This window comes from Porites lutea, chromosome 1 (genome assembly GCF_958299795.1).
Source record: "Porites lutea chromosome 1, jaPorLute2.1, whole genome shotgun sequence".
Classification (NCBI taxonomy): domain Eukaryota; kingdom Metazoa; phylum Cnidaria; class Anthozoa; order Scleractinia; family Poritidae; genus Porites; species Porites lutea.
The window spans coordinates 26,195,642-26,206,067 of record NC_133201.1 but is presented as its reverse complement, the minus strand read 5'-3'; the positions used below and the strand labels follow the sequence as shown (position 1 = coordinate 26,206,067).

At 37.7% G+C, this 10,426-nt stretch overlaps 1 protein-coding gene across 3 annotated transcripts in view; it reads left to right on the top strand.

Moving 5' to 3' along the window:
- Positions 1–4,154: 4,154 nt before the first annotated feature.
- The window catches only part of LOC140947051 (anoctamin-7-like), a 29,210-nt gene continuing 22,938 nt past the window's right edge, over positions 4,155–10,426 (top strand). For 2 of the 3 annotated variants that reach the window (XM_073396146.1, XM_073396139.1), the window contains exon 1: positions 4,155–4,402. In XM_073396146.1, coding sequence (XP_073252247.1) covers positions 4,343–4,402 — 60 coding nt within the window. In that variant the 5' untranslated portion in view covers positions 4,155–4,342. Of the gene's footprint in view, positions 4,403–9,309; positions 9,509–10,426 lie in introns of those variants that run through there. The other variant, XM_073396153.1, reaches the window with a different exon arrangement.

Sequence of the window (10,426 nt, the reverse complement as noted above, 5' to 3'; positions counted from 1 at the left end):
AACCGCCGCCTTTACGACAAAAAAAAACAACAAAAATTACGATTACAAATTACGCTATTGCAAACACAAGCCAATCATACTTTAGTATGGGTAATGTATAATTGTGGCCGTGTTTGTAGCTTTAACCCTGCGTGGAATTGACTGAATAAGAATGTCAGATAAATCCAAATTCGTGCGGCTCCCTAGATGACTTATCGTGTAGATGTGGAATGTTTTGAAGTTTTACCCAGAAAGTTAATTAAAAGTGACTGTTATTGCCAATGAGTGGGATGTTGGCATTATCGTAGGCGAGCGGTTTTTGATGAGGCACACACTTTCTCTCTTTTGTCATAAAATTCAACAAGGTACTATAGGCTGTTCGACTTTGAATGTCATGAACGTTTTTGATACAGAAATGCCACAACAATCTTACGTTATCATTTCCCACAACTTTTGAGCTCGGTTGACATGTCGCGCTCGATGAACCTGTACCGAGCTTGGTTGCCCACATAACTAATATGATCCTATTTGATTTCGGGCCCGAAAGGTTACTGGGACGTTCAAGAAATGGGCCCTAAGTCTCCGGCCTAAGGGTGGGGTGACCCGCAAAGGCGGGTAGCCTGGTCTGCTAGACCAGGTAAACCTCTCAGCCGGGGTCAAATTTTGCCATGTAAACGATTCAAGGTGGGGTAACCCGTCTAGCCGGGGTCGGATTCGTGATACTGAATTCGCGCAAAATTCACTTTGGCGGTAGCTTAGCATCATTATTAAAGGTAACAATAGAAATCCACAGCACTAAAGGTTGCAGCAAGAGCAGCAAGTGAATGTAGAAGAACATTAATCGCCAAAAACGTGGTTTGCCAGCATTTTTCTTGTTTACGTGCTTAGCGACCATTCAGAGAAAGTGCACCCCGGGATGGCGGGGCTGTTAGATTGCATGTAAAGGAAGGTTACCTGGGCTCCCCCTGGGGTCCCCACTTCCATGTAATCAGGCCCTAAGTCTCGGAATCAGTCAGACTTTCTGTGTGATTCGGAAATATCCCTAATTAAGTGTATTGCAGTGAATTTTTAGCAACATAAAAAAGCCAACATTAGGGAACTTAAGAACCACGACGAAGTTCACGACGACTGGAACGAGAACGTCAGTTTCGGCGGGAAAAAGGAAACTTAAGATGCAGTCGATCGGTAGGTCGACGATGACGACACTGAATGTAAACAAACATGTAGAAGTAGTACAACTGTGATGTTCGTTCACAACAAAGTTTTTTCGCAAAGGCGTCTTTTAAGACGATGCAAGATCTTATTTTATAAGCCGTACGTCTACTTTCATTGACGATGAAGAATTTTTAGTGTTGTCTGACCTTTTCGAATGGAAAAATCTCTGCTTTCCGTACGAAGGTTATTCAACTTTCACCCTTAATGACATGACCGAGTCCGATTGTCTGTCAGAGTTTAGATTTGGAAAAAGAGACATTCCGATGCGATAGCTGTTTTCCATATAAAGTTCATTTCCTCCATATTAAAGATATATGATTTGCGTGACCTAAATACGTACAAATAAATTTGTCACTTACGAGTTCGCTCGCTCGGCCTGCACAGCTCAGTGTTGTCTTCGAAGTAAACACAATTCATCAGTCAAATTTTCAATCAACATCGTTTGTTAGCAGAAAAAAGAAAGGATACCTGGATTTACCAGGTGAAAAAATACAAAGCCCTTGAAAAATCGCTTAAAAACAGGGAGTTATACCTGCCGAAGTTTGTGGACTGCAGGACGACGTGACTCTACTGTGTTTGGCGTCGTCGACGACACCACGACGACGAAATTTGTTAACCGCGCTTGCGCAGTGCACGGCATCTCACTTCCGGTCGTCGTCGACAAAGTGGTCGTCGTGGTTCTTAAGTTCCCTATTGTCATGACTGACCATGACGGACGCACCATTCTAAAAGGACTTATTCAGACTCTCAGAGATGCTCCCACGACAACCATTATCCTCTCAACTTCTATAGGCACATGATTATGATATTAACGCATAATATTTACGACTATGATGTGGTGAAGTTTAAAGATTTAGTTACTAGTAATAAAATTTGTTTCATGATCAAATAATTATTTTCCTTAGTTAATCATTTTACTAATTCTAATGACCTGATCCTTGATTATGTAATGATGTTGTAAGCAGGGTGTTGATTGGGATTTAGGGGTTAAAATGCTCTCCATACAAGTAACAAGTAATTAATTCGCCTGTGAATGAATAGATCTTTTCGTTATTGAAGAAGCAATTGTTCATGCCACGTGTTTACCGGCCATGTGTGATCAATATATGTAAAACAAATCAAGTGGGCCTACAAAAAGGATGATCAAGCCCCATTCGCTAATAGCAAATTTTATGTAGGTTTAGTATGATCGTCCGGGTGAACGTAGTCCTGAATAGGACTGTTGTTGACAGTCACTGTCAACAGCAGTCCTATTCAGTACAACGTTCACTCGGAGGATGACACTCAGCCTACTTATGAAATGACTCCTGGCTTCAAATCTTTCATAACAAATTCTATATTTACGTTTTCGATGGGACTATGCCCTACAAGTCCGTTTAGATCAGTGTTACAGAAACGTACGCCTTACATATAACATTCATATTTGCTTACGGTTTCTGTCCACACGCTAAAGAAGATAAACAAATATTTTGTAACACCATTCGGAGAGGAGAGGTTCATGAATATATAATTATCGTTTCCGTGCTGAAAATTTATAAGTGTGGAAAGGTTCATTTTATTCTAAAAATAGTGTAAAAAAAGTACCGCAAAGAACTTTCAGTTGCTTTACAAAAGAATTGTCTCACACAATGATAAGGGTCTGGAACGCTATTCTCGTGATCCAGGATTTGGCCAAAATACACCGCGGGATTCGGGAAAAGTTAACGGAATACGAGATTTGACTGCTACCTGGAAGCGGGATTCACCATAAATTGGGCACAGATGCGTATTGGAAAAGAAAACGATACTTTCCGGATAGCGACGACAGAAGCTCGGGGTGCGGGATTCTCGTGAAAAATGAGCGGGAATGCGGGACGGGACGGAACCGGACGGGACCACTTTTTCCAGACCCTGAACGATTTTATGTTTCACTACCGATTCATTTGACGATAAACAGATTAATGACTGCGACTAAAGATTCAGTCAAGAGCAAGAGCAAGCAGTTTTTGTACGGGCATAATTATCAAGTTTAGCCAGTTTAAATTTTTTCCCATTGGGCTCTCGCTTTAATTATAATAAACGCCTCATTGCGACGGATTAACTAACCAGAAAATAAAATTTAACGTTACTGTGATGCAGTTTTTACAATAATTAAAATTAACAAAAAATAAGCTCGCAAAATCATTAAGAAACATATATATACTTTTCTGTTTGAAAGCCATAACAAATGATAACCATGAACTGTTGTATTTTTTTCTAATTATCTTACTTTACTTGATATTTTTACGGCTAGTGTATAAATGTTCGAAACGACAGATTAAAACCTGAACAAATCTTTTGGTCCAAAGTTATGTAGATGCTAAATCCTCTGTTTTCTCTTCCTGTTACCAAAATTTCAGTGGTGAATCAGATATACATTCACCTTATGCAAATTCAATTTTACTATTCTCAAAAACTTCAAGTAAGTTTATATTTTCCCCGGGATAGTAAACCGTTTTAATCAGGTGTTTTAATGCAACGCTACTAAACCTCGATACGACAAATGACCTGAGAGATTTTCCCCACAAAACTATTTATAGTATAATAGTACAACAAAATTATTGAATATTCAATTAAAGGAAAATACGGGCATTCACCTTTATTCGGCCTTGTGGCTCTTTGAATAAATTATCACAAAATTGAAAATCGAACAACTTCAACTTTAAAATGCGGTTAACGCGCAAAATGTTCGTTGTTCGAAAATACGGTCAAAGCGAAGTTAAGAGAGGCCTATTAAAGTTTGGAAATTGTTTCTTATATACAGCAATAGTTAAGGAAAAAAAGAACGCTTCCCTGAATTTCGAATCCATTAGACATGGAAGTTCGCTAAGGACAGCTGTCACCGAAACACTGTTCAAAGAAGATGTTTTTTGATCGCTGATTGGCTGACAGCGTGCGCGGGGGCTTCTATTTTGATTTCTTCCGAATTTCTTGACGATCTGATTTGAATCTGTCTCTCACCGTGGTGATCAGTAATATTCTGAACTTATGGGACAAAAATATTGCCTATCTTGGCTCACATTTCGGTATAATTCCACACATTTTGGTTTATAATGTCGTGAAGAAGGATTTACAATCGGCATAGTTGGCAGCAAGTTGATATATTTGGGTTGATTCACGAAGAGAAGCCATGCCCAGGTCGTACAACAAAATGGACGACACGGATCCCTTGGCCGCAAACGAATCTCTGGTATTTATCATATTTCATATTGATACATGAGAAATAATTTTATGTTTCGGTTAAACTATTATCTTTTCTTTGTCATTGCTACTTGCGAAATATAATTTTCCACTAAAATCGTTTATATACGTCAGTCAACTATAGCTAGCTATCAGTGATTCAACTCATCCTGCATCCATCGCACTGGCGAGGTTTCATTTGTTAAAATTTCGCGTCGAATTTCGCATCGATTTATGATAGCAAAAAACCTCTACGAAGGTTGCAAATATCTTCATCCAGATGTTTATCGAATGAAAGGAAAAAAATGACCGTGAAATAAAACGATTTCACTGAACGCAGAATTATTACCTGTTAGTTTTAGATTCATGCATGTCAACTTTTCAATGATTTTGCTTGTGTTATCATTCTTTTCCGCGTCTAGTGATTGGAACACAATTAAACTAAAATTTCAGTCTGTGCCCAGCGCTTCGAATCTGTCATGTTTTTTTTTTTGATTTGGCCATGATTTTGAGTCGATCAAAGATCGATTCAAGCCAACTGCGAGATTTGAGGTGATTAAAAATTAAACAAAATTGGGCGTAATATAGGTTTGACCGCTAGAAAAGTTCAATTTTTCGCAATCTTTTTTTCTAGCTGCCTACCGTTTTTGGAATGTTTTATTTTTTGTCATTTTTAATTTTAACCATCCCATACGTTTGATGATCGCTAGTTTTATTCACATTATCCGACCTTACATGCGAGTATTTACTGGTCGTACATAAAACACGGAAAAATTCAGACTGGAAATATTAGACAAAGTTCTCGAAAATGAGAATCCAAAAATGTAGGAATATGCATGTAGATATAAGCTTAAGTAACAACAAAAGTAATCGAAAACGCCTTAGGTCTTCAAATTGGTTTGTGTGCGTCCAAATAATTGAATAACTGTTTGTTTTGAAGTCCGTGATTTAGTTCAGTACTTTCGTAGTCAATATGGGAAGGCAAATGTAACGCTAGAACTTATCAAAAGATTAAAGATAAGGAACGTGTAGAATAAGGCTTGGAAGACGCTTTTATGAAGACTGGCTATATTTATTTTCTATGGTGACAGAGCAAGTTCATAAACACGAAAATATAACCGCAGGGAGGTTCCCAAAGATTAATTATGCTCCTCATGCCATATTCACCTTTCCGTGCAGGAACTCGAAATGCCAAACCGACGATGGAAAATTTAAAGGGTTCCGTATGTTCCTCGATACGCTTCGCTGCTACAAATGTTTACAGAGTTTTCTAAAGACATGGCGTTCATTTGCATATCGACGTCCTTTTCAAATGAACGATAAAAAGAAGATCTAGTTTTGTTTGTTTTGGCTTTTAAGTCTTGCTCTCACTGAAGGTGTCGTGGGTACATAGAATGTCTGAGAATTTTCAAAGTGAAAAGTCAGTGTCAGTTTTCCTTTTCAATAGATCTAGATGTAATGGTCACAGAGTTACTTCCTTAACCTCAAAGAACCATCTAATTTTTAGGTAAAATCTATAAACAGTAACTGGGGTTATCGAAGGCGATAATAGATTATTGTTTCGACCTCTCCACGTGAAAAGAATTTCATTAACTCCCTCGGCATGTAGTTTTTAAAACAAACTTTAAGCATTATCCATTCATAAATTATGAAATTACCTCATGAGCTGCAAAGTATCACAAAAAGTATAACTTCTGAGATAGCTTCTAGAACTGGTTAGCAACGAAGTTATATCCTGTCCTATCCAACTAATATGAATGTAAATGTACGTACATGCCTCATAAAAAAACCTCGAGGCTCACTGAACCAACATTAGATGTTTCAAATACGTTCAATGAAAAACGTGAAATGGTAAAAAACCCAAGACATAGATCGTTATGTCCTGCCCAAAAGAAACTCGATAATGAGACGTTGTCGGCAAAATCGAACCAACTCAGCCCGACGGACATTTGATTTTCGACTTATAACCACATTAAAACATTGTTAAACATATCGACACTCGTTAACCTCAATCGTCATAATTTGTCCCACTAAAGAACACAAAATTTGAAAATCAATGGATTTAAAAAGAGCCCAAGCTTTCCATTGGTTTACCTGCTTAATAAACTTACGTGGGAAGTTGGTAGAACTAGGAAGATAATAACATTTGGAAGTTTTTTGCCGTACAGCACGAAATCTGTTTTACTTCGTAAGCAATCCAACTGCTAACCGACATCAATATTTCCACTACACATGATTCCTGTCTTTAATGTATTCCTCCCTCGGAAGAGAAAAAAATTCATTGACCGCAAATAAATGCAAAATTTAAGACAAGCCGTGAGTCCATAGATATATCTTATTTTTAATCAGAAATAACATTAAAGATTGAGTCAAACTAACTGAATGATTACAGAGGCGGCGGAGTGTTTTGAAACGGGGAGCGGGGGAGGGGGGAGGGGGGGTTCATCTCCCACTTAGCCGTACGCATACCCCTACTCAAATTTTCCAAACTGCCCTTTGCGCTATTCGTTGGAACAACCAATCTTCACAGTGTCTAATGGGTACTTAATCGATTTGTGACAGTGCATCAGAAGGCAGTTTTTCAGGGGGGTCCTCACTGCTTCATGGCGCTTCTTAGCTAGTTCTTGAGTCGTCTGAAAGTAGAAAATGTACCTCTCTGAAGTCGCTGATATCAAAGGCATAGCAAAAAACGTCCGTAAATGTGTTTTTCGTCACCAAAACATGGGAGGCTCTTCCTCCCAAATTGTTGTAAGAGAGCCGCTACAGACCCCCTGCCCACCCCTTACTCCGCCGCCTATGGTTTAAGTATACTTAACGCTGCATACCGAATAAGTATGACTCAACTATTGGGAACCGAGGTTATGTTCACGCGAAGCTGGGCGAATTTCCGACCAGCTAAAAAAATTTGACCCGGCACTTTGTTCATACCGGACCTTTCGATAATTTTCCTTCATTCACAAGAGCTTTGAACAGCTAGGCGTCTAAATTTTCCTACGGTTAAGGTGATTTCGTATGAACGGAACACCTACACCTACAAAATTCCAAAAAATTGGGCGGCCGGTGCCGTGTTAGTGAACATAGCCTAATAATACCATACTAATGAAATAGGCGGGATGTGTTTGTTTCTTTACTTGATTGTTTGTTGGTGTGGTGTTTTTCTGTCAAGGGTGTTCAGCAGAGAGCTACTTGATCAGTTCGACATTTTTAAAGTGGCACTGAACTCCTTTCATGGAACATTTTTTAAACTTTGTAAATTTGACATTTTGATTACAATTCGATGAGATAAAATGGGGAGTAACCAAGTGTTATTGAGTTATATTAGCGCTAATAGCTAAAATGAGGGTTTTTGTGGGTTTTAACGTTGCTATGAAACCTTCTATAGTGCCAAAACAATAATTGGCGATTTGTTCAATACACTGTTGTAGGTTGAAGACTATATTTAGGCATTGAATCTGTTTCCTGTCGTCTATTGCTATTGATCAGGGGCAAGGACGGATATGGAATAAGCCTTGAAAAAGTTTAGCTTAGCCTGAATTTCATTCGACTGCTTCGAGCCGTTTTCTCCTCTCAGCAAAGACGTTACTGAGATAGTAATAACGACTCGAAGTAATCGGATGAAATTCAGGCCGAGTTTAGCCAACGTTTTCAAGTTTCAATGCCAAGATATTAGTATAGGTAATAGCATGATTTGGAGTGATATTTGACATAAATACCACGAGTGATATTTCGAAATTGTTATACATAATTTCACGAGCCGTTAGGCGAGCGAAATTTGAGACAATTTTGAAATATCACGAGTTGTATTTATGCCAAATATCATGTGCAAATCATGCTATTATTTGTTTATACTACTACCCGCAAAAGGATTGTAATTTTCACACGTAGGTATTTCAAAATAAGATTGCAGAAATTTCTCATGTAGTAGTATAATCAAATGGTTTGTACCCTTTGATGAAATTTGTGTGATATCTTCCCCATAACTCAACCAAAGCATTTTTGATAGTGTAATGGTACTTAGTAAAAAATTCACCTAACAAAGCAATATCCCTCCCCACCCCCATTGTTTGTTTCAAACGCATTCTGAACCATTCAAATTTCATTTTCTGAACGTTTGTGTTTATTTTTATATTCGCTCAACGAATTAATTCTTACTGCATACGCGATACCTTGCTAAGTATTTTTTCCCCACAACTACGGGTTTTTGACCCCATATAAAAGAGCCAGGACTTGAAATTTAAAATTCTGAGCGCCCTCAAATTTGATTTTAGCAGTTTGAAAATAAATGTGAAGCAAATGTACGTGTGTCAGGCAGCTTAAACCTTTAATACAGATTTTTTACACGAAAAACTGAAGGGAAGTAAATTCGTAGCAATACCGTTTAGTCGGAAATTTGAGGTTGTACTGAGATTTTGGTTATAGATCAAAACGTACAAGATAACCTGTCTTAAACAATGAAAGCAAAGTTCAACTAATTTGATATTTCTTGATATTTTGAAAAAGTTTTATCTACGTTAAGTGGTCTACATTTTACGTGTCAAATTTAAGTTTTTATTTGATGGTTTTAGCGTTCTGTTAGAATGAATTGAACTTCTAAATGACTGACGAAAAGTTGTCAATGTTATATTAATCACTTAACAGTCATAAGGGCAGGTAGTACCTGTTCCACTTTTCAAAACAACTTCTTTAACAAGATATTATCACTTAGAATTTTCACTGTCATTAACATTATATTACATTATAGAGTTATCCATTTAATAGAACTTGAAAGTTACACCCCCTTAAACGGCCTAGATCATTAATAAAGGTTCTAATGTGGACTGGATAAGCCAGGATTGTGGATGGCTGGTTTACTTTTCCAAAACGAAAATATTTGTCTCGCAAATGGCTCACATATTTGGTAGTGGAGAATTAAACAAACATTCAAATGTCAACAAGGATGTGAATAGTATCGCCTGCTGAGAAACCGTTTGTAGTTTCCGCTGGTGTGGTAGATGGAAATGCGTGGTATTTTTTGTATGGAGGCGAAGAGATAAGAAAGATCACATAAAATTAGAGAATGGAAACTCAAGAAGATCAGGAAGACCAGGCTGAGCCAAAGAATAATGAGGGAGAGCAGGTATCTGTAGATGATATTGACAGTGTGATTCCGCTTCTTGAATAGTATGTCAGTCAAGATGGCGCAGTTACAAAAAAATCAATTCAAAGATCAATTCCCCTACTTCCGTGTTATTTGTTATGAAGGATGTTTGTCTCTTAGGAAAAAAAAGATTGCGACATACTGTGACATACAATTCAACGGAATTATAAACCGAGGCTAAATCAAGATAGACAAACTTCATTGGAAGACGGACGAGCTTTCGAACTTAAGAGTCTAGAAATTGGATTTAATCTGATTATAAATTAGATAAACAACACAATGAATCTTTGGTATCAAACTTCGAAACTTGTCATGTTTACCAACACAACAAACGCGAATTGCAGTGTGAGTTTGTTTTTGAACAGGGAAAATATTTCAAATATTAAATGAAAACTGCTTAATAAGATACCCGTGAATTTCTGTTAATCACATGATGCCCTTGGTCTCATTGTAAATTCCAGAGCGCGAAAAAGACAAACAAATATTTGGCCTGTACAACAATTGCAATTATGTCTTGACAGATAGCTCAATTAATAACTCCGTTATCTTTTTTTGTAGAGTCATAATACTACAATCATAATGATAAAATTACCAATTATATCAACCCCTATAGCTATCGTATTAAATCTTAAGTAGTGCCTCCTTTGATGCCCTGTGATGCCCATGGTTAGAGTGGGTTCTTAGTTAGATCGTCAGTGCTACTATTGGCAAGTGGCCAATGTTGTCGCCGGTATTACGAGCATGATCAAACCACGTTATAGTGGGAACATAACAAAAAAATAACTTCGAAAAGAGTTCTTAGGGCAATTTTGTGCAATCCTAAGCACTTCCCACATGCCGTTCTTCAAATGTGACCTCATTTACCATTCGCTTGTAAAAGTATTCTTTCACGCTGTT